Source organism: Danio rerio, chromosome 20 (genome assembly GCF_049306965.1).
Source record: "Danio rerio strain Tuebingen ecotype United States chromosome 20, GRCz12tu, whole genome shotgun sequence".
Classification (NCBI taxonomy): domain Eukaryota; kingdom Metazoa; phylum Chordata; class Actinopteri; order Cypriniformes; family Danionidae; genus Danio; species Danio rerio.
In genome coordinates, this window is record NC_133195.1 from 35,365,281 (window position 1) to 35,390,238 (window position 24,958).

Genomic DNA, 24,958 nt, shown 5'->3' on the forward strand with positions numbered 1-24,958 from the left:
AGTAGTTTAAAGATCAAGTTGGACTGATAGTGTCTTAGTACAATAAAACAATCCTCAGGTAACTTTTATTTTGAAGGCGATCGCTATCGTGGCAGAGTGTCCGTGTGTGCTGGCTTCCCTCGCCGCATATGTGAGTAGTTCTACAGTGGAGTGACTGATAGGGCGGCAAGGCGGCAGAAAAGATCAGGGTTTATTGCCGCTTCGAAATGGCCGGACAGCAGTTTCAGTACGACGACAGTGGCAACACTTTTTTCTATTTCCTCACGTCCTTTGTGGGACTCATAGTCATCCCAGCAACCTATTACATCTGGCCTCGGGATCAGAATGCGGGTAAGGCCCCATATGCTAATACACCAACAGCTAACCAGTTACCTGTCGCTTGATGATCAGTCCTGATAGCCAGATTGCCACAGCTGCATGAGGAAGATTTGTTGACATCCCAGAATTTTACAAAACGAACGACGAGGGTTATTTCAGCAGTGACACGGAGTGCTCGCAGGATTGTTTTGTAGCATTAGCAGCTGACCCTTACTCAGCCTCTTTAACGTTCACGTTAGATTAATTTAGACACGTTAGCATGTTTACAGTATTTTAAATCTGTCAGTAACTGATCATAATACACCGTTATAAAGATTATTGCTAGGTCTTTTTGAGCGTCGCTAGAATCACTATAACTACACACCAGTTTCTTACATTACATGTAACTAGTTGCCATCCGTTTATTGTTAGCTTTTCTTTTATCTTCGCTGTTTACAGTACATAGAGTATTTTTAAATAACACTAAACGGCACTCTCAGTATTTTCAGCATGTGTTATAAAATGTGCAGTTATAGAAAAAAAATGACAAATATCTCAGTTTGTTTGGATTCATTAAGTATGGGCTTGAATAAAATGTTAAGATTTGTTTTATTCTGTAAAGGTCTGATGATAACTTTCCTCGTATTGCTTCTTACATTCATACTTTTTTTTCTTTTTCAAAAAATGATTAAAAATAATTTTTTCCCCCTAATTTGTTGTGATATGAAATCATGGTTAGTTATAGGCCTGCACACACAATACATCGTTTCACCGTCGATATCGTTATGGGATCATTCACAACAGTCACATCTCAGGATATGCAATGTTGAGTGTTGACTGTATTATAATTTACCATTTGCATGTGATTTTGATGCCTGTGATTGTATAATCATTTTAAAAGCATTCAGGCATAATAAATTGTACCATTTGTGACCTTAACTAAGATTAATTTTATTGAATTGTTTTTATTTTTATCATTCAGTTACTGTACTTGAATATTGTTACACTCAGCAAACAATAGACATAACATTGCATCTTTTTCTTGATTATATTTATAGATTATGCAGCATGGAAATACTTGCAACACCTGCAAATATAGAAATGCACTGCAAATAGCACGGCTAAAGACAAAATCAGAAATGTGTCAAGGACCCCTAAAAGTTTATTACATTTTATGTAGATGCAAATAGTAAACATTAATTCATCAATCTCTAACTAAGCACTTACATGAAAATGCAACATATACAAAATAGGGCTGTGCAATTATTTAAAATCAAATCGCAATTTGAAGCATTACGATTAGCTAATCGCAAGAGGCTGTGATATGAAATGTATATTCATTCATTTATTTTCTTTTCGGCTTAGTCCCTTTATTAATCTGGGGTTGCCACAGCGAAATTAACCGCAAAGTTATTCAGCACGTTTTTACGCAGTGGATGCCCTTCCAGCCACAACCTATCTCAGGGAAACATCCATACACACTGATACAATACAGACAATTTTAGCGTACACAATTTACCTGTACTGCATGGCTTTGGACTGTGGGGAAAATCAGAGGAAACCCACCTGAATGCAGGGAGAACATGGAAACTCCACTCAGAAACGCCAACTGACCCAGCCGAGGCTCGAACCAGCGACCTTCTTGCTGTGAGGCGACAGCACTACCTACTGCGCCACTGCATCACCATGAAACGAATATGTTTTGAAATATGTTGAAATATATGTTTTATTTAATTTACCCGTCCAGAGCAAATGCCGTTTTTGTGTGATAGTCTTAGCACACTTTTTTTGTTCTGTCCAATCAGAATTACTCAACCAAACTATGGGAAACGGCCACAATAAAAAACAAGCAGGAAAGCGCAGACAATTTGGATAATGTGGTCTGCTACTTCAGAAGCGTTAATAGACAAATTAATATCAAAGAAAATCAGGACATTGATAATATGGGAATATTTTGGTTTCGAAGTCATAGACCCCAAATAAAAAACAGGTTATTTTTAAGAGCTGTTGTAGAATTGTTACCACAGCTTACAGATTATTAACTTGAAGCTTGACTACAAAATTAAATCACAAATCAAATTGCAAACGCAGTATCTGTCAGAAAAATCACAATTAAGTATTTCCCCAAACCACACAGCCCTAATGCAAATACAGAAACGCACTGCAAATAGAAAGAAACTTAATTTTAGTTCTTTTTTTTTGCAAAACAAAAACTCTAAACTTTTTACCTTTTTGAAAGAAATGTTTTCAGCAGTTTATCAAATAAAACAAAAGGTTTTACTTAACCATTACTATATCATAAATCCAGAGAAGTTGCTCCTTTCGAAGTGATCACTTAATTTCTTTCATAGCTGTATTTATTATTGTGAATTGCACTCTTTCATGAAATGTCCATTTACATGCACCAGGTTGACATGCCATTACATTTTAAATCATGTCTAAATGTTTCATGTCAAAAACAATAAATGCAGCCATATTTATTAAAAAAATGCCTGCAGGCTAAAGAAAAGAAAAATGTTTTAAACAAGCTGGAAGTCATACAATACAAGTTTAGCATTCATGTTAAATACTTGGAGAAATACCATATGGTAATAAATATGCATTCATATAGGAGTATTTAAGTATAAACACCAGCATACACGATGCAAATCATTCAAACACATATGCAGTGTGCATACCACGTTTGTTTACAGTAAATAAATAGAAATATTGATAATAACTTAAGGCTCAGTATCTTCCATCCCAGCTGCAAACATTACAGTGTGAGTGTTTTGTGCATTAAATCCTTTAGGCATGGGTAAAGAATTTTGTTTTGCACCATAATCTTTGTCTCTTGTTCATTCAATTTAATAAACTTTATTGTCTATCCCACAAGGTTTAGAAAATTTTCTTTAGACATAGGCACACACACAAACAACAACATAAATACACTTACACAATTAAAAAAAAATCTATTTAAAAAAACAATAAAAAAAAACAAACAATGGAAGTGGGAATAAATGTCTTTTTGTACTTAGCCTTTTTTGCTAAAAAGACTTTATACAGTCTACCAGACCGAAGTAACTTAAAGAAATCATGTAATAGATGGGAAGAGTCTTTCACAATAGTGGAGTTTTTTTGCCGCTGCTATAAATAAATCAGGGAGAGGTGTTTGTCTCTCAACAATTTATTTTGCTTGCTACATTTACTAACCTTAAAAGTTAATTTTTGCTTTTAACAGAGAGGGCGTTAAACAAGGCTACAATGTAAAAAGTATGAACATATTTATTAGTTTATTTATATAAGACAATTTAAAATGTCCTTCTAAATATCAAAACTTCTGAGTTTTCTCAACAAACTCAACTGCTGAGCCTATTTAAAAAACATTCTCTATGTGTTTATCATAAGAGAATTGAAAGTCCGTTTCCACACCTAAATATTTAAAAGAACTCATCTGTTCAACTTCCTCCCCATTAATTAGCAAAGGGTCACAGAATGTTCGTATTTTGTTTGTCAGACAACACATTTCCTTCGTCTTACTAATATTAAGTTGTAAGGAATTCTCTGTTGTCCGACTTGTGACAGAATTGACAGAATTTAAGTAATTATCCAATAACTGAGTATCTTAGTTCATTACAGATATATAACATCATTTTGCCACGTTGTCAGGTATCTTTTGTAATCTGACTCTTTGTAAAATGGGCCCACAGGGTCTTATTCAGATAAAAGCATAAAATGCTTCAAAATGTAATCTAAAAAGCATTAAACAATTCTCTACCCTGAAATGTATAAAAAAAGCATAGTATACTATTTATAGAATGTTGGGTACTGTTTTGTTTTTAGGACTCTGTTTTTACGGTAGATGTGGATTATGCTGCACAATGCTCCTTTTGACTTATTTTTGTTTTCTATATACATTAATTCACAGAGCAATTGCGATTGAAGAGTTTACGGAGAGTTCATGGAAGATGTCTGTGGTATCGCCTTCGGCTTATGAAATCACAGCAGAGCATTGTTCCAACACTTAAGTAAGTGATTATGTTTGTCTGTAATTAGTTGAAAGAATTTCAGGTCAATTAATCCTATTTAACTCATTGCGTGTAGTTGTATGATGCACTTGTGCCATTCTTTTTGGTGTTATTTGTAACTTTTAGTTTTCTTGAAATAGCTTGCAATGTGAGATCTTAATATCTGTTCAAATAAATTGGATTAAACCAGAGATTATTTGAAGGTACTTGATGGATAACAAAAAATGAACCTACTCCCGTCATGGTCTGGCTGTAAAGTTCTTTTATTGTCACGTCAGAAGGAGTGTATAGTTCCTCGAAACCGGCCTAGAAAATAATGGGCTTCATACCCAGAGTACTACAGAAGAGTCAAGCTTATGAAAATGATCAAAACTCTTAGATAATTTGAGCTAATGGTCTAATCTGATTCAATAATGTATGCTAAGCTAAAAATGCTCCTGTCAGACCCAGAGCTCAGCTGAATGGATTTCGAAATGCTAAATCTCAACTGTTACTAGGCATGGGCCAGTATAAGATTCTGACGGTATGATAACCTTGAATAAAAATATCACGGTAATGTGCTAACTGCTCTGAAATATATTCTTTTAAATTTTCTAGGTAAAAAACAAAAACTTTCCCCCCTTTTAAAAACAATATATTTAATTTTTTGAAAGATTTGTAATATTTTAGTACAGTAAACATGTCAGGCTAGATAATTCAAATGAATCATTGACTTCTGTTGTCTTCAATAGTTTCAAAAACACTGATTTCTTTATAACTTAAAATGGCATCTTTGGATATTTTTACTGCTGGAGATACTGTTGTTCTAAAAAAATGAAATAAAAAAAGTCTTACACATACCTTGTGAACGGTATAACAGACAGTTTTAAAACCTTGACTTTTCTAGACCGCGGTATACCTTAAAAAACGGTTATCCTATGCCTAACTGTAACTCTAGGGGAGTTGTAGAATGAGTTTTCCTTTCCTAGCCTTCCCTTTCAACTTCTTACAAGTTTTTAAGTGAATTAGTGTACTTCTGTTAAACTGAAAATAATAAAGAAAAAAGTATACTTTATACAGTCCACCTTTATGAAAAAAAAAAAAAAAAATAAAAATAAAAATTAATCATTTGAAAAGGGTAGAGCAATACTACAAGGGATATTATGCACAAAAAATGTCACCCTTTATTCATTGTAAGTGTTTTAAAGTGTTTTTATTTTTTCCTTTTGAACACAAACTAAGATATTTAGAAGAATGTTGGAATTTAACCAAATGTCAAATGGAAAATGTTACGTAATTCCATTTCTTTTTTTGCATGTTAATATACTACATTATACATATATGAGTGTTAAGTTCACCCCAATTAAAAATCTGTTGTTTTTTAATTCCCCTCATATCATTTCAAACCCTTAAGATATTAGTTCACCTTCAGATTGCAATAAAAATTATTTTAGTTAATGATTTTTCTCAAATCTCTGAAGAGAAAAGACTTAATTGAATCTATTCATTATATAAAGTGATTGCGTCTCTTTAGAAGACTTGGCTTAAATCTTTGATCTTTACCGAACATACCACAAATGTATTGGGAGGATAGACTTGAGAACTTTTTTTGATCAAAATCTGTTTGATGATGAGGATGATCTGATTTAATCTTCTTGCATGTTTTTTTATTGCCGCTTTCCACAATAAACAAAATGCATCAAATCTCAGCATCAGCTATTTTAAAGACAAAGCAGCAATCAGATTCAGAGTATTTAGTTACACCACATCTAATGTGGCCTAAATCTGCTCTTTTAGCTTTTTAGTCAACATGATGTACAGACAGTATTGTAGGTAACACATTACAAGTATTGTGAGTTGCGAAATAATATTACTTTTTAAATTAATGAATAAAGTAACGCATTACTTTAAAAAAATAAGTAATAATATTTGATATAGTATAAAAGTAGCAAACACATTACTTTTAAACTAGTATAGTATAGTTCTGGGGTAAGTTCTCAGATACATTATCCTAAAAAAAAATATATATATATATATTATATATTATGTGTTTTTTTAAGGAGAAATGTAGGTGTAGTAGGCCATACAATGTGTTGTTCATTGCAGAACTCCTATTAAAAAAGAAAGACAAAACAAAACTTCTGAAAAGAGATCAAGTCTAAGCCAGGTTATAAAAATTAGCTCAAAAGTAACATAACGCATTACTTACCATAAAAAGAAACCGAGTAACGCAACTAGTTACTTTTTTGGGGAGTAAGTCAATATTGTAATGCATTACTTTCAATAGTAACTTTCCCCAACACTGTGTACAGAACAGCTACTGCATATTTTATTGTAAATTGTGATTACAAACTAAATGTTGTTGATTCATTTGTTTGTTCTCTGTCATCTTAGAAAAGCAGCCCTGTTGTTTGGGTGGGCAGTATTTCTTCTCCTGGCATATAAAGTGTCTAAATTAGATAGAGAGTACCAGGAATATAACCCTTATGAAGTCCTCAACTTGGAAGCAGTAAGGATGACATTTTTATTTCCTTTCTCGCCCTTTCATGCTCATTGTCATTTTTAAACGACTTTTCCTCTCAAGATGAACAGATCCGTTCTGCTTTTGTTTTAGGGGGCATCTGTTGCTGAGATAAAGAAGCAGTACAGGGTGCTGTCTTTAAAACATCACCCTGATAAAGGCGGAGATGAGGCTACCTTCATGAAGCTTGCTAAAGCTTACTCAGCGTAAGACTGCCTCCCCTACCCGTTTTCTATTGTGTTGCCCTTTAAATTGAATGGAATTTCATTTATAGCAGTTGCAAATCATTGTATCAGAGTTGGTGTTGGTATTGCAGTGTAAAATTCTAGGTGCAGCACAAAACAATTCATAACCATGTCATCCTCTGTGCCAGAATAAAACCTTTAATCTTGTTTAAATACCTGTGCTGCAACTTTCTATTGCTTATCACCATGCAATCCTTAGCTTTTGAAATTCACACTTGATACTTTCTCACAGTTTGACTAATGAGGAATCGCGGAAAAATTGGGAGATGTACGGCAACCCTGATGGCCCAAGAGGTGAAGATTTCTTTAGTTTGTTTACAGTTTTTCCAAAGATTGATGTTTTCAATGATTATATCATTATTCTTTGTTTTTAATATCTCTTTATCAGTGACGAGTTTTGGAATCGCTCTTCCTGCATGGATTGTTGATCAGAAAAATTCCATGCTGGTAAGTTCAGCTGATGTTTTTTAATCACATTTTAAGTTTTGACTAATGCTGAGTTCAGACTGCAAGATTTTCAAAGTAGTCACGTCACAAAGCATTTAGTCGCTGCTGTGTTTACACGACAATATGGATCGGCGACAGGGTTTTACACTGCATGAAATCACAATACGAAGAATCACAGACAACTTTGTCTCTGTTTGCAAACTACGTCTCACAAACAAACACGCGAGAAGTGACATAAAAACAACATGATATCACATAGTATAATATAATATTGTTAATAACTACATAATGAGAAAGAAGCCTTTAGTTGAGTAGAAAATGTACTTCTTTTGCTCACTGGTGTTTTGAAGGGAATTAGCAATTTCTCTTAAACTTTTTTTTTTTTCACCCAGTTGTGGTATTGCTGGTAATGACACGTCAAACAGACATGAGTGCTCCTGCCAAATTTCCACTAGTTTTTCCTCCATTCCTTGTGTATGAAAAGACCGAAAAAAAGCCCTTTTCTCAACCTATTCCATGCTTGTTGATTATGTGTTCTATACCTTTGTAACTCCTCCCTCAACTTCCCGCTGGCCTGGATGCTGATCTCTCATTGGCTGTAGGTAATCACAGATGTTATTTTCAATCAGAATACAGTTCACATGTTATGATTTTGAATCACAGACAGGTCCAGATATTTAGCATGTCAGATATCTCACGGGTATCGGCGACTCATCTGCGATTCTCTCAGATCGCGTCTCACTGTGTGATTGTTACATGAACAAGCACCGTTTTGCCTGTGATTTTGGGCATATTTGTCAGCGATTTCTTAAAACTGGGGCTAAAATTGTGCTGTCTGAACTAGGCACAAAAAGGCAATAAGTGAAAAAATGTGTGTGCTTTTGTATTTAACAGGTGCTGCTGGTCTATGGGTTGGCATTTATGGTCATACTTCCTGTGGTAGTGGTAAGCAAGTCTTCCTGTGGCAATCAAAATATTGAACTTTAGATTTAATTGAAAGTATGTGTGTAGTTCTGTTCTGTAACATTTTAATGTGTTTGAAAATAAGCTCACTATTGCTGCTTATGTTTGAGCAATGAAGTATAAATGTGAAGGAAAAATACAATAAAAAAGTAATGTAGTGAAATATTGATACAAGTTAAAATAAATGTTTATTTTTTTAAAAATGTTTCAAAATGTAATTTGTTTCTCTATGGCAAAGATGAATGTATGAAAGCCATTAGTAAAATTTTTTTGTCACCTGATCCTTGTGATTTGAATGCTCATGAAACATTATTTCTGTAAAAAATGATTGTGCTTATCAAACTTAGAGTAGAATTTCAAGGACATTTATTTTAAAATCTACATTTTATTTTTTGAACAATTTGGTACTTGTTTTGAACAACTATTTTGGAAAATGTAGTATATAAACTCTTCAATTTTATTCATGAATTAATATACTGACAAAACAAAGTAACATGCGAATTTGTGTTTAGGGTACGTGGTGGTACCGTTCCATACGCTACAGTGGTGATCAGATCCTGATCAACACAACACAGCTTTTCATGCACTTTATGTACAAAACGCCTACAATGAACATGAAACGTAAGTACACAAATTAGGAAAGGACTTCAAGTTAACATTAAGGAAAATAATTGTAAGGGTCCTCAGATTGAGTCTTTCTTCTGACAGGATTGGTAATGGTGTTGACGGCTGCATTTGAGTTTGATCCTCGTAGTAACAAAGAGGCCATCATAAGGCCGACAGACAACATTGAAGTTCCTCAGGTAAAATGGTCAAATGTATTTGACTGCATTACGTGCCAGAAATATACTCTTTTGGATAATGATTGCATTTTATATATAAATATAATACTGGGTGTGTGATGGTTTTTGCAGTTGATTCGGGAGCTGGGAAATATTAACGTTAAGAAGAAGGAACCTCCGTTCTGCTATCCTTATAGCCTGAAGGCTCGAGTCTTATTACTTGCACAACTTGCCAGGATGGATGTTTCTGAGAACATAGAGGAGGGTAAGCAGTTTCAACCAATTCTAACAACAAATACCTGTCTAATGAAGTTTTTGTTGTAAGACTTGTACAATTGCAGGCTTTACGTTATCAAGTATATGTGTGCACTTGGAGTTAAATTTGGAATTTTGTGTCTTCTGCAGATCAAAGGTTTGTGGTGAAGAAGTGCCCTGCCCTGTTACAGGAAATGATCAATGTTGGCTGTCAGCTCACCATGATGGCAACTAGTAGAGGAGGTAATTTTGAAACAGATCCAATGTTGATTGATGGATTTTTACTTCTGGGTCAAATGTGAATGGATTGTCTGGTGGTGCCTTTGCGCAGTCGCATACGCTTTGCTGTAGCATGATGCAAACCCTGACATGCACCTCTTAAAAACAGCATAACTACACATCGCAGCATATTGCAAGTGCTGTGATTGGTCAAGTTGGTAGCAACAATGAGTGGGAGGCTAAAAGCTTTGAGAGAGGAGCAAGCCCGGTGGCACGAGTGTTAACAAATGTTGGGTACCATGGAGGAGCTCCAGACAGATACTTTTTTGTTTAAACTTTCCTGCCTTTTTCTTTCTTAAATGAGTGCGAGTTTGAGCTACTTCTACACTAAGTTATTTCACACACTTCCGGTGTAAACTCAACACTTGCGAGACAGAGGAACATAACATTTCCATTTAGTCATTTAGCAGAAGCTTTTGTCCAAAGCATTTAGTTACTCAACAGGAAGAGGCAGTGCGCACAATAAGTTAATTATACAAAGGAACTGTTGTTATTATTTTTGTGGAGAAAAATAGCGATTGTAAGAAAGTGTCTGGTGCAAATGTGCAAAAACTGGTGCAGGTGTCAGTTTAAAAGTGTCAGAAATGATAGTGTGTTTTCTACTGGGTGTTTGAAAAGCCCACTCACCAGTGTGAGGCAAACACAAATTTGCAGAATTCGCACATTTTACCATGTTTGCATTGACTTTGTATGCTATTTGTTTGCGTGAATACTTAAATTTGCGTTTAGTGTAAACGCAGAATATCAGTTTTTCATTTATATATTTAAACAACACAGTTCTAAAATTTGAGGTCATTGTGATATTTATTTTCAAGAATTATATTTTTATTTTGAAAGGACTCGTTAAAACATGGTTCCCTCAAAAATTCTGAATTATACAAGAGCAATTTGTATTTGACAGTACTGTAAAAATACTCAAAAATCTCTCTGTCGATATTTGCAAACAATTCTATTTAATTTACCAAACTCGCACAAGTGGCAATTTCACATCTGTCACCTCCATAATGAAGAATTTTTTTTCAAAAAATCAAAAATGTAAAATAAAATAAAATCAATCAGTTTTGTTTTATAGTGAGCCTCTTATCCTAAATAGGATGAACGCTTATCCTATTGTTTAGCATAGTTTCTTTTGGGTTGTGCAGTTTGATTTACAAAGTATGTTGTAGACTGTAAACTTCAAAACTTTTTTGGCCACATCCATAACGCATGTCTATTTTCCTCATTTAAACTATGAAAAATATATTTGCAGATAGATTTTTTTTTTCCGATAAATCTGTGATTAGTTGTTTTGGAAAACATAAAAGGATGTTTCTATACAGTGTTAATATATACTTTCTTTGTGATTTTTGTTTTACGTTTTTACTGTAAACGTCACATTCATAATGAAGGAATTGCTCACAAATGTTTACGTCATTAATAATTATATATATATTGTTTTCATTTATATGTTTTTGGGCAGCAAATCTGCATATTAGAATAAATTATAAGGAAACGTGACCATGAAGACTGTAGTAATCACTGTTGTACTATTACAGAAATAAATCACATTATAAATATATTAAAAACAGATTAGTTGATCATATTTTTGTTCAAATATATGCAAAATATATGGGTTAATTTTTATTAAATTTAAAAATTGTACTGACTTAAACTTTTAAACTGATGTATCCAATGTGACATGCAATTTGTAAAGTTTTTGTTTTGCTGGTGTTTGATTTTAATAGGCCTTCGGGCTCCCAGGCTCACATCCATAGAAAACTGCATGAAGCTTTCTCAAATGGTGGTTCAAGGTCTGCAGGAGGCCAAATCTCCTCTGCTGCAGCTGCCCCATTTCGAAGAGGAGCACCTCCGATACTGTATCTCTAAGAAGGTACATCTTTCTTAAAGGCGTTACAGCCCATAGAAGATTTCTCCACTAGTTCTTCAATAAAAAGGGCATAATTGAAACTATTAATACGGTGTAAAAGGGTTTGCAAATGTCTAATTTTAAATCTTCTCTCTTCTAATTTTCAGTACAAGGTGCGGACGTTGCAGGATCTGGTCAGCCTGAAAGACTCTGACAGGAGGAACATGCTAAGATTTCTGGGGGAGGAGAAGTATGATGAGGTCATTGGAGTCCTCGGCAGCTTCCCTTATATCAACATGGAAACCAAACTTCAAGGTTGATTTAAGCAGATTTTACACACGCGTTCAACAAGTACAACTATCTGTAATTAAAAGCCTTGAACTCTGTGTATGTTTCATTACATCATAGTGCTGGATGATGAAGATAGCAATAACATCACTGCAGGATCCATTGTCACAGTCACGGTCATCTTGACAAGGAAGAGAATGTCTGTAAGTGCTTTACATCACACGGGCCACAGTTTCCCACCCATAAGTGTAGCCGAGGCGCTCTTATTTCTATATCCAGCTTAAGTTCCTCTTTTCATGTTAGTTGTGTTTTTAAGCCGATTATGGCACACCTTTAGTTGCAGCAGGCATCCACAAGAGGTCAGTGCTGAGCTGCTTAGTTTTTTTGGGAGGGTTGAGAATAACCTTTAGATTATCATTTATGTTTAGGAGATGTTTGAGAAGGAGGAGAACGCACCGCTGCCTGCAGAAGAAGTGAACACAGAGGAGGTAGTAATGTTTTAACAAATGTTACTCTTTTGTCACTCAAAATTGCATTTAACGGCTTTTATTAATGATCATCTTACTTGCAGCAAGGTGATGCCAAAAATAAAACAAAGGTTTGGCAAAATAAGAATAAAGGAGCTAAAAAAGCTGCCAAGTCCAAAAAGAAGAAACTGACTAAGAAGAAACCAGTCACTCAACAGCAAGCGAAGGGAGACAAGGCCAAACAAGCCAATGGCAACGTGGCTGGAAATGTAAGGAAACTAAAATGCTTACACCATTTAAAAAAAAAATATGATATTAAAATTATTTGGATACAGTAGTCATTAATGTTTAGAAAAGATGCAATTGGGATTTTTTTAGAGGTTTAGAATGTTACAAAGCATTGTTTTAAGCACCAAATTGGCGTTCCTGAAGGATCAAGTGACACTGAAGACTGGAATGATGATGCAGATTTAAAGTCCCCAAGAAATCAAAACTAACCATATGATTTTGAAAGCTCGCATTGCTAGTTTTGTGGTGAACAATTCATCTGTGCATGTTGTTAAAAAAAAAAAAAAGTTTTTCCCTTGTATCTTTAATTGAAATATGAAAATGCACTTCCTGTTTGTTTACAGTCAAATTGTCAGATTTACGTATATATTAGCAAATGGGCATGGCTAACATATTTAATCACGCTGCTCCAACTGTCAGCTTGGACAACAAACAGAAATGGTGAGGAGGAGGAGTCTGTTAGGTTGTAAGAACTCTACCTAAATACTTTTTTCCCATCTATCTGAATAAAATGCCTACTTTACTACATCCAATTAGCTCGCAGTAGGAAAAAACAAGCCACACCCACTGTTTTATTTAAAATCCTGTTTCTCTAGGAACTGCGCCACAATACGTAATAAATAATGATCGCAGCTTCTGATTTATGGGGACTTTAAGCTGGGTAATACAAAAATAAATCACATTATAAATTCTTAATATATAGTAATATACAATTTAGTAACATTTTTACAGTATATCACAATCAGCATTTTTAAAAATATGTAGGATTTTGAGCATAAGTGAGTAATGCATTACAATTTTGAGTTACTCTCTAAAAACGTTACTAGTTGCGTTAGTTGGTTGCTTTTTATAGAAATGTGTTACGTTACTTTTGTGTTACTTTTTATTACCTGGCTGAGGCTTGAACTCTTTCAGAGCTCAAGCTTCTCTTTTTGTTTTGTTTTTTTTTTTTGTAGAGGAGTTCCGCAATTAACAATGCACTGTATTTATTATTACTATTAATATTAAATAGTAGTTAAGATTAATCATTATTACTTTTTTTTTTTTTAAGTAACGCATTACTTGTTACTAGGGCTGGGTGATTAATCGAAAAGTAATTGAAATCGGCATTCAGGTCAAAATCTTTCACTTTTTTTCAATTACTTTCTCTACCAAGTGTGAAGTCACGTGACCCCGCTCTGTTTACACTACTGCGTTCCGCACAGCATATGGTCTGCCGCAGCCTTCACGCGGTCGCATACCTCTCGCCGTGACTGATGCCGATGCTGACCTCTCAAAAAATGTTACTACACGTTATGACGACGCATATCGCAAGCTCTGTGATTGATCGGCTTGGTAGCCTTGTTGAGTATAGGTGGCGTGGAGAGGGCAAAAATAAAAAATAAAAAAAATAAAAGATTTGTTCATTTTGATTTCAGCCCTACTTGTTACTTGGAAAGTAATATTATTACAATATATCTTTGTGTAATTTATACATTTTTTGTGTGTGTGTGATGCTCATGTTTTGCAATATTATTTTTCTTCACAGGAAGTTGTGTCAAAAGAAGAAGAGGAAGATCTGTCTGACAAAGGCAGCGAATCAGACGAAGCAGAGGGAAATAAGGACTCACCCAGTGAAAGAGATGATGAGAGCGACAAGCAGAGCGACACTGAAGGGGATGAGATCGCCAGAGATGACGAGGAGGTGTGTGTATGTGTTATCTCTTGGAAGAATGTCTGCTGATGTGCAGCTTTTCATAACTAGAGCATCTTTTCTGTAGGAATGGGAGGCTCTACAGCAAAGCATTCAGCGGCGTGAACGAGCACTGTTGGAGACCAAGTCTAAGGTCACTCATCCAGTCTACAGTCTGTTCTTCCCTGAGGAGAAGCAGGAGTGGTGGTGGCTCTACATCGCAGACCGGAAGGAACAGACACTGGTGTCCATGCCCAACCACGTGTGCACACTCAAAGACACAGAGGAGGTGAGCGCTTTACTAAGAACCGATGACAGAGTGACCTTGTGTAAACCATGCAGTGTTGTTCGAGGTATTTGGATTTTAATAAAAAGTTGAATTCGATTTAAAGAGATTATTTAGCTGACATTTTACATTTTTATTGACTTTCCGCTTAGGTACTTCAAACTTGTAAGAGTTTCTTCTGTTGCACGTAAAAAAAGATGTTTTGAAGAATGTTGGTTACTAAGAGGTTGCTGTATTCAATTTCTTTCATGGTAGGGAAAACAAAGCTATGAAAGATAGGTTTGATTACCAGTATTGTGGTTATCTATGGGTTTATAAATCCGTCGATTGTTTGAGCTGTCTTCCAGTGTATTGTATCATTCTTTCTAGCTATTGTTCTCTCTATCGTAATCATCCAGCCCTAGTACAAAGATAGATAGATAGACAGACAGACAAATAGAACGATATAGCATGACAGATAAAGCGATAGAGAGAACAATAGAAAGATACGAAATCGAAAATGTGTATAATCAAAGCTACTATTATCACGTGCATCTTGATGATGGTAAATCTCCACTGAAGGCTAGAGGGCGCTCTCATCCCAATCACCAAATTTGTGTCAAGGAAGAAACTCAGGAAATCCCAATAGCTGTTGGTAAATAAACAGAAGATGTAAGTGCTTTCATTATTATGAAGTGAGTTTGGAGTAAAAACATCTTATTAAATGTGGTATTTTCACATGCTTTCCAATGTAGCAGAATTTGTACAAAGCTGCGTAGTAAATTCTGCTCTGTCTAAAAGAATGTGTGGAGAATCTGTGGAGATTTACTAACACTTGCTTTAATGACAAAATGTACTTGGTGATGGGTCGTTCTTGAACAATTACTTCACTTTAAACAAATCTTTTGTATGACTCAAGAATGATGAGTCCTCAGAGAGGGATTCGTTCATTTGCGCATTTGCACATTTGTGCAGGTCGAGTAGAAGATTAGTTCTGTTTTCGAGTTTACTATCGGGTTTGAGTCGTTCGTTCAGCAAGTGATAGACAGAAGCCAATCCTTTGAATTTAGAACCGAAAAAAGATTTCATCTGTTCATTTCTCAGGTCCTCGGGTTTGAGTCATCTTTTTTTACATGCTGTCAAATGATGATGAATGACTCAAAAACCAGAAGACTTAAATAAGGGAACTAAGCATGGCTCCTTTGGCTCAGACTGTGTGCACTGGTATAGCTTATATGGGACTGTCAGTGTGACATAAATGAACTATTCAAATTTGAAGACCTGTCAGAAGAGGTGGGCTGACATAATCATAGACAAAATACCAGCTGAACAATAAATGAGTATTTTCTCTTTCTTATAGCATTTTAGTTATGACTTGTTTGCAGTGTGATCAACGTTTGGGCTAGTTGTAGATGAGTTTGGAAGCAACTCGGAACATTTTAATAATATTTTGGCAAATTAAACAAACAAAAAAAGATTCATTCACCTCGCTGAGCGAGACTCGAAGGTCAGAGTCAGTAAAATGATCTGAACTTCCCATCACTACACTTAATCACATTCAATTAGTCACCCAGCCTACTATTTACATATCTGATATTTTTATTTCATTTCAAATTTAAGTTCATCTAAATAATTTTTATATTAGTTGGCTATTAACGTTTGTATTTTGAGTGAATTGTTTTAAACCCATAAATGACTGATCAAGGAAAGTTGTTAACTAACAGTGGGAAAATCAAGACAATTAGAACTGGGATTTCGACTAGCAAAATCAACTGTAGGAGTTGAATTGGAGAATAGTGTGCTGTCATTATATGTAGTGAAACGGAAGGCTGTGTATGTATGTGTGTGTGTGTGTGGCTGAATGGAGCACCAGTGCAGCACTTTTTTTTCCCCCGTCGCCTGTTGCCAGGCAACCTTCATACTGCAGTGTGTGTCTGGTTTTTGGGCCGCCAGACGCCTGTCATGATTCAGTCTGACAGCGAGAGCTTCCTCTCTGTGAGGAGCAGGAGAATGAACGGATGTAAACACAGGGGTCATAAATCAGCCCAGATCGCCCAATTACTCAAGTCTATTATATTTTGCTGAGCTGTGGAAAGCAACCAGTGACTATATAACTTCCTGTTTTCCTCAGGTTGAACTGAAATTCCCTGCTCCATCCAAAACTGGAAACTATCAATATTCAGTGATTCTCAGATCAGATTCGTTCATGGGACTAGATCAGATCAAGCCACTTAAGGTCAGTGCTTTTCTGCTCGTTTGTGATTTTTATAAAATGTTCAGTATCTGTCTGTCTGTCTCTCTGTCTATTTATGCATATATCTAACTTAATATCAAGACATTTTCTATGATAACAAATGTTGAATGTTATTGCATGATAACTGATTCATAGAAAATAAAACCAAGTGCGATATTGCATTTATACAATTAATACAGTTCAACACCGGGAGTTTAAGTAAAAACAACCACAAAGTGTCTCAAACCCTTTTGTGTAAGAAACTACTCTCTTCCATCCTGGATTTACATCTACAGTTGAATATGATAGACGAGTAAAAGTGTTTACTAATTCAAAAATGTCACTTTTGAAAAAGTATTTTAAATATTTTGTTAAGGCTGTTTCTAACAGATCAGGATTATAATGCAGAACGGCATGAAACGAAAAGAAATCAATAAATCAGCAGTTCTGCTTGTACTATTCTGACTGCCCCATGCAGGGAACATTAAACTCCATGAAAGCCCAAGCAAAGCAAACTCTAAACTCTGACATAGTATATCTGCATACAGTACAATATACAGAAGGGAAAGATCAACTTCGGAGTGAGATCGACCTTAATTTCTGTATTGGTTTTCCGGTAATGTGAAATGTCTGCTGAGGAATGCCATGTCTCCTTTTAGAAAATCTCACATTTGCCCAGCCTTTTGGCTTGATTATATATATATATATATATAAGTATCTAAGTATTCATATAAGTAAAGTATTCTAAGTAAATCATTCAAAAGAACAATGGCCAGGTTTGCATTGTATATTTATGTATAGCTGTAAAACTTAATTTATATATATATATATATATATATATATATATATATATATATATATATATATATATATATATTTGTGTGTGTGTGTGTGTAAAACAAATTATATTTCACTTTAACACTACAGAAATATGTCAGAATCCAGAATTGGTGTCCATCAGACTGGTGCTCTTGTGTATAATGTTGTATTTAATTAATAATTTATTAATGATCATTAAAATGTATATTTTTAAGAAGTGTGTGTGTACTGGTTTTGGGGGTTTATGAGGACATATTTGTACAAAGACATGGGTATGACCTAGATATTACAAAGTTGAGGTGGTTTATGAGGACATTTCTTGTGTCCTCGTAATGCAAAAAGCTTACAAATGATTTTAAACTGGGTCTTTTGACATTCAAAGTTTCCTATGAGGGTTGGGTTTATCAGAAGGGGTTGGGTATTATCAGAAGGGCTAATAATTTAGACCAAAAATTGTTTACAATTTTTTAAAAACTGCTTTTATTCTCGCTGAAAACAAATAAGACTTTCTCTAGAAAAAAAAAAATATTATCAGACATACTGTAAAAATTGTTTTGCTCTGTTAAACATCATTTGGGAAATATTTCAAAAAGAAAAACTAAAATTCACAGGAGGGTGACTAATTTTGACTTCAACTATATGTTTTTAAAATTTTATCATAACTTTTTTGAACCTATTTTTGTCAGCTGGAGGTTCATGAGGCGAAGGCCATGATGGATAACCACCCGCAGTGGGACATCCCAGAAACTGAGGAAGAGGAGGATGACCAGGAGGACAGTGACGGCATTGAGGAGTCTGAGGAAGACGAAGAAGACAACGACTAAAATCATTTCATGCAAACTTGAGCACAGCTCATACACCCATGTGCCCGCTCACACACACACACACACACCTACACACACAGCCCCGGACTTCTGGGCCACCATACACACCAGAAGCAAACAGGAGACAAGGACGTTGACGCCCCATGATCCTGTTTAAAACACTCATGAATCACATTTATTTCGCCAGTCAAACACTCGGTTCTCTTTCCCTGCGTTCATCCAGTCGTTATCAGTGGGCTTTCACCATGGTTATCTGTGGGTTCCAGCTGTGTTTCAGATTCCTCTCCACTTGACGAAAAAGATGCATCGGAATAAATAAAACCAGATTTCCGCTTTAAAAAGAGAAAAAAAAAATCCCACACCTCACGACTCATTTTCAATCTCACTGTTTATGCTTCAAGGGTTTTCTACCTTCTCATTTTGTAGTTTTCTGTAGTTTGTTAGATATCAGATTTACCAGGTGTCTCCACTTTTATGAGGCTGTGTGAATCCTGTTCTCTGGAGTGAACCACAGAGACGTGGTATGTGTGTTCTGAGCTTTGGCAGGAACCATAGGATGGAGTGACCATGACCTCGGTTGGTTATGAAGTGTGGAAGTTTAATGCATTTATGAATCTCACAGTTCTTCTTCCAGCTTTGTCATATTTTCTCAGCTTCATAGAAAATGACTGCAGTCATTCCTACAGATTTAACTCACAATTAAAACTGCTGTCCTGCTGTTCCACAAATAAGAATTTTTTGGCACTATGTAAAAACATGACTCAAATTTTAGTTTTTTTAATACGTTTTTTTTCAGGTTTGAAAATAGACAACTGCAGTTGTTACAGAGACCATATTTTCAGTACGAACGTACACAAGTACAGTTGCATCAAAATCAGAAACATCCAAAAAGAAATTGGATCTTTTTGCCTCGTCTCAGAATTGTATTATTTTTTTTCTTTAATTTAGATGATATCATCTTACATTCCACTCTCATCAAATAGAAACGCCTTATTCACTGTATAGAGTTTTCAGTAAATGCAAATGGTTTGTAAATGAAACCATCAATACGAGTGTTGGGAATGTTTATTTCTGCAAGTTTTTCGAGTTTTGTTTTTAAGTGTGGATGGCAATAGGGCTCAAGATTAAGGGCGTTTTTTTTTTTTTTAGATATAATTACTTTCGTCCAATTTAAATGTTATTTTGCACCAGTGGAAGGTCTGACAGTGTATTGGAAGTGCTGGTTTAGTGGTTGTGAAAATATTATTCCGGTCTGTTCATTTGTAAATTGGTTGAGGAGAGATTAAGCTGACAGAAATTATTTGAAATGCATATAAAACATAATCTCTCCATATAATGTTAATTTTTTCTTTCTTTTCTTTTTAAATCTTGAGTTTATGAATGAAATTGGATTTTGTATTTTTCCCTAATTTGTTACAATTTTAAAACTGCAGACACCAGTAGAAAATCCAATTTTATTTGACTTATTTCCACACATTAGCATAAGCAATTCAATTACTGATGGAGGGAAAGTGTCATATTTTGGCTGCATGTCAACTCACGTTCACAAAGTTTTATAAAATGATGATGGTTTTACAGATAAATAAACATTTTAGTGTTATAGCTCCAAAAAAAGAAAGAAGGAAAAAAAGATTGTAGCCTCAGAAACTAATGCTGAGTTCTGATGTGCACAGATGATGACAAATTGTCTCCACATACACACACAGAGAAACTCACCGGCCAGAAAAAAAAGGGGTTGAATTGCCTAGTAAACAGTATCTGCCACTTTTGTTTACAAGAAAAACTGTCATTGTAAATGGAAAATATATATTATTTGTATTTAAATAATTTCAAATAAAATAACTTTTTAAATGATTTTAGATTTTGTTCTTATTTTTCTGCAACTGCATCATCATTTGAAAATACTGGGCTTCATAGACCATAAAACACATATAACACTATAAAATAACTAATATGTTTTATTCCTCTGAAGGTACTTAAAGGGCCTTTGGAGATTAAAAAAAAAAAAAACAATACAGATTTTCCCATCATATTTTCATAACCTAGCCCATTTTAAGGAATATTTGTTAATGATCTGGTAATAAAAGAAAATTCTACAGAAAAAATGTTTTTTGTCTAATGAGGGTTCAGGGTCCAGGCAGGGTCAAGTTAACAAATTAACCTTTAATCGTTTTAATTAAACAAAAAGCTAAGTTTTTTTAATGTGGATTTATGTGAATATAAATCCTTTGTTTTATTTTGGAGGATTAAAAATCTTTTTTATTAATAGATTTTTAAAAAATATATAAATCTAAACTGTAAATAAGTTACTTATAGTTATTTAGAAATAGTTTTATATATATTTTTCACTTAAAATATGTATTTTTGTCATTTTAAAACGATTTTAGCCGATTGTGAAACATTAACAAAAATACTGATCAAACAATAATGTGGACAATAATTAGACTCGCACTACATTGCAAAAGCAACAACTATTCGCTCCGTTCTTGAATATAAATCTGATTTTCGTTGCATGTGTCGTTTGCATTTAAGTAATATGCCGGATTGTGGGCTTTTTTCTTGTTTACCACAAAACACGTAAGCCATGACTTTCATGCTTCATATAGGCTGATTTTGCAGAGCGAAACAAAATCGGTTTTAGTCCCACTGACCTTGTGTGGTGTTGCTATTCCGAACAGGTTGCAATACATATTCAACACCCATATCCAGCATATATTTCTGTTTTCAATCTGATTACCAGTAGCTTTGGGGGAAAAGCGCATAAACAGCGACATAGGCTACTTTTCAAACCATTACCTCTAAAATGAATGAATAACCGAATAAACAGACTTTCAATGAATGCATGAAACAATAATAGAAGAAAGTTTTTTTTTTCATTTTCAAGAAATTTGCGTATAGATCCGAATAAATCCGAAACCCCAATAAACTTTACAAATCCCTGTGAATTGAACTAACAGTTTATTTTTTACGCAAATAAAGGCTAAATATTTGTAATATTTCTCCATGCCTTAATTCACACATGTAGCTACAACTTCTATGTGGGTTGTAAATTTAATATTTCGGGTAAATTAGAATGAAATTAGCATTGCATTTCATAAAAAGATGTGTTTTTTATGAATTAAACTGGTAAACAGTGGGTTTGATATTTGCAATGGAATACAGCAATTGTTGATGTGACACATTAATTTAATACACTGGTTATAATCCTATATTAATTATGAGTCTGTGGACAATATAAAACTCGTAACTTAGACGTTGCACACTGCTTTATTAGAGAAAATATCCGTATCGGAAACACTTTAAAATAGCTCCCAATCCTCTATGGAATTTGACAAACAAGCTTCATGTGGGTTCAAGTGGGTTTGTTCCAAAACCCAAGAACCGAGGAGAGATTTCCAGCTCCAGATACACACACACACACATGCACTATTTATGCAATAGATTTTTGGGGATGCAGTCGGATTTCCTGTGCGGGTGTTTTACTCTACGTCGTTTCGCATAGCTTGGCGAAATATCTATATAAACGTTTCACTATAACGCCCCCGTGCCTTGCCGTTTAATTAGATCCCCGGGGTGCGGATCGGTTTGGCACCGTGTCTGCGTGCAAGAAAAACCGGCTGTTTTTTCGTGTTCCCGGAGCTCTGGCCGCGGTCCTCGCGCGACTTCACTTCTGCACCGGCGGCGCGGGAGGAAAATCGAGCCCGCAGTCCAGCTGCAGCGGTTCGGGAAAATTATTCGGCACGACTCGGACTGGCGACAGTCTACGCTTTGCAGCCGCCGACAAGCTGAGGTAAAGCATTATGGTATCAGCTGCTTTATTCAGGTGGATCATTCCTGATGTCGGTGTCATTCGAGACATGCGAGTTCACTACTGACGCAAATGTGAAATGGCCATTGCGATATTGTCTGACTGGTGATTAATCAACATTATAGGCTGCAATAACTTGCCGTGTGCACGTTTAAAAGAAGATATTGATGTAACATTTGCAGGCATCACCCTGGGATCTTTAACAATCAGATGATTTTAATGGTACGTTGTAATTTTGTGACTTTTGAACTGTAGCATATGCTTACTTGCGTGTTCGTTTGCTTGTTTATTTATTTATTTATAGGCTCAGTTTCCTAATATTAACAACAACAATAATAGTAGGCCTATAATTTAATAGAATATTCATGTTAAATTTTATCTGAAGATCAGCTTTTAGTTTCATCAAGTGGAAAAAAGTTCCAGAAATTAGACAGATTTTTTTAAAACAATTGATATCAAATTGGGAAAATATCCCTTTTCCCTCCTGCTTCATTCATTCATTCATTCATTCATTCATTCATTTATTCAATCTTTTTTTTTTTTTTTGAGAAAATTTCCAAAAAAGACCTTATTGTCTCTCACTGTGCTTGGATTTGATTAGATAGCAAAATTTCAGAGTTTCCTTTAATATTTTTTATAAGGTTATGTTACATTTCATTGCTCTTTCCATATGCAATGTCTGTTTTTATTTCTCCAAAAGAATGTTTGGGTGAAACATTTTAGGTGAATTTTAAGAAAAACAGATCTATTTATATCAAAGTTGCCTGATCAAACTGAACAGTCAACATCTCCTTTGGGTACTGTTGTTTATGTGTACCTGTCCTTTGAGAAAACCTGTCTGTCCCACCTGTGGTGCCTCCTGTTTTGCTGCCACTTTTCCTTAAAGGCACCTAAAAAATAAACACTTTCATTTTCTCACCCCCAGACTATCCAAGATGTATTTGACTTTACTGCTTTTACTGCTGACACTTTGATGGGCAAAAAAAAAAACCCATATGCTTGCAAAATAGCCTTAATACCTGTGGCTCTTGATGATACATTGAGGTCTTCTGAAGCTTACAATCAGCCCGTGATCAGCACTATTAGCTGTATTCAAGCCTCTGTTAGAGTGGAATGTGAGCTGACGCATAATGACATTTGTGCATATAAAGACTTGAGGCCGTTTCACACTGAGCATGACCTGATAATGTGTGGTGAATCACAGACGAACAGTGCTTTCACACTGAGCACGAAATGACTTATCGCCTATGGCAAATTCATGCCTGTATGGGAGGTTTTACAAATGACAACAGTGCAATTGTTTTGGGCAGCCTGCCCACTACGACACTAATCCTGATCTTCTATTCTTTTCCTTGTCATTTTCCCCCTATTATTTGACTTTAACCCCATCCACTGCACAATACACATCAGTGAATTAAGAAACAGCAGAGGCCTGTTACATGAACAATCTACAAGGTTAGTTGAACAATTGAAGTGAAGTTGAACAATCTACAAGTGAGGTTGAACAATCTACAGGTTAACAAAATCAAAGAAATCAAACCTGGTTAAGATCAAGTTAAGTAGATTCACATTCACATACATTTTCTGTTTAATCCATAATTTGTGATGAACTCTGGACCACATGCCGCTGAAAGTGTCATGTAGCGTAAACAGCCAATAACATGACACATAAGACAGCTAGTTTGGGTCACCAATTGAAGCAATCTCTGTTGAAGATTCAGAGATATCACTATCAGAAATATGAGTTTAAATGCACAATAAACACTAATGCTGATGCAGCAAAAATTTGAGAAGAAATTAAAATTAAGGAAAATAATACATCAGTGCAAATCAATCAACTCATTTGTTTTTAATATACTTTACAGCAAATTTATTACTATGTAAATGTTTAAATATAAATTTTAATTGTAAAGCTAGAACTAAATAATTTTAAATTCAAAATTATTTGTATATATATTATTCAAGTATAACAATAATAAAATAATAAATAATGAATAAATTATTTGCAACAAAACACAATTTTGACTCCTCAATGCCTTTAGCGTGAATACGCTTGTTGAGTCTGACGTCCCACAACGCAGCTTTCAGGTTCAAGCACTCAGTTGAACTGTACGGGGAGCACTGTAATACTTTTCAAAATCATGATCACAATATATATGTACATACATGCCTTATATCAGATGGCCAGAAAGTGATACATTTTGTCACACCATTATTTGCACCATGATTTTGAAAGAGATTCACTTTAATGTTTGATAAAGCTAAAAAGTAATCATAAATGACAATTTTCTCATTTCAAATGAGTAGCGGCTTGGTCCCGCAAACAGTATTCCATACGTCAGCACTTAACAAGTGGATTACTTTTTATTTGGAGCAAAAAAAGACACTTGGGGACTAGAGGCTTTATTGCATCAGATATACACTCACCGGCCATTTTATTAGGTACACCTTACCAGTACTAGGTTGGACCACTTTTGCCATCAGAACTGCCTTAATCCTTCATGGCATAGATTCAACAAGGTACTGGAAATATTTCTCAGAGATTTTGGTCCATATTGACATGATAGCATCATGCAGTTGCTGCAGATTTGTCGGCTGCACATCCATAATACGACTCTCCCGTTTATTGGATTGAGATCTGATGACTGTGGAAGGCATTTTAGTACAGTTAAC

General features: G+C 34.9%; 2 protein-coding genes across 4 annotated transcripts in view; both read left to right on the forward strand.

The window, feature by feature from the left end:
• Positions 1-124: 124 nt before the first annotated feature.
• sec63 (SEC63 homolog, protein translocation regulator) lies at positions 125-18,818 on the forward strand. Its single transcript, NM_001002588.1, is given in 20 exon segments — positions 125-330; positions 4,205-4,304; positions 6,678-6,792; positions 6,898-7,010; positions 7,282-7,343; positions 7,438-7,496; positions 8,391-8,441; positions 8,972-9,080; positions 9,168-9,262; positions 9,374-9,506; positions 9,647-9,739; positions 11,500-11,645; positions 11,789-11,936; positions 12,030-12,112; positions 12,338-12,397; positions 12,481-12,645; positions 14,193-14,348; positions 14,425-14,625; positions 16,733-16,837; positions 18,340-18,818. Coding segments are annotated over 20 exon segments (2,256 nt in total). The 5' UTR covers positions 125-206; the 3' UTR covers positions 18,478-18,818.
• A 3,118-nt stretch (positions 18,819-21,936) lies between these two features.
• Positions 21,937-24,958, forward strand: part of scml4 (Scm polycomb group protein like 4) — a 55,846-nt gene continuing 52,824 nt past the window's right edge. For all 3 annotated transcript variants that reach the window (XM_068215652.2, XM_073933378.1, XM_001332397.10), the window contains exon 1: positions 21,937-22,267. The gene's annotated coding sequence lies outside the window, so the exon portion shown is untranslated. The remainder of the gene's footprint in view (positions 22,268-24,958) is intronic.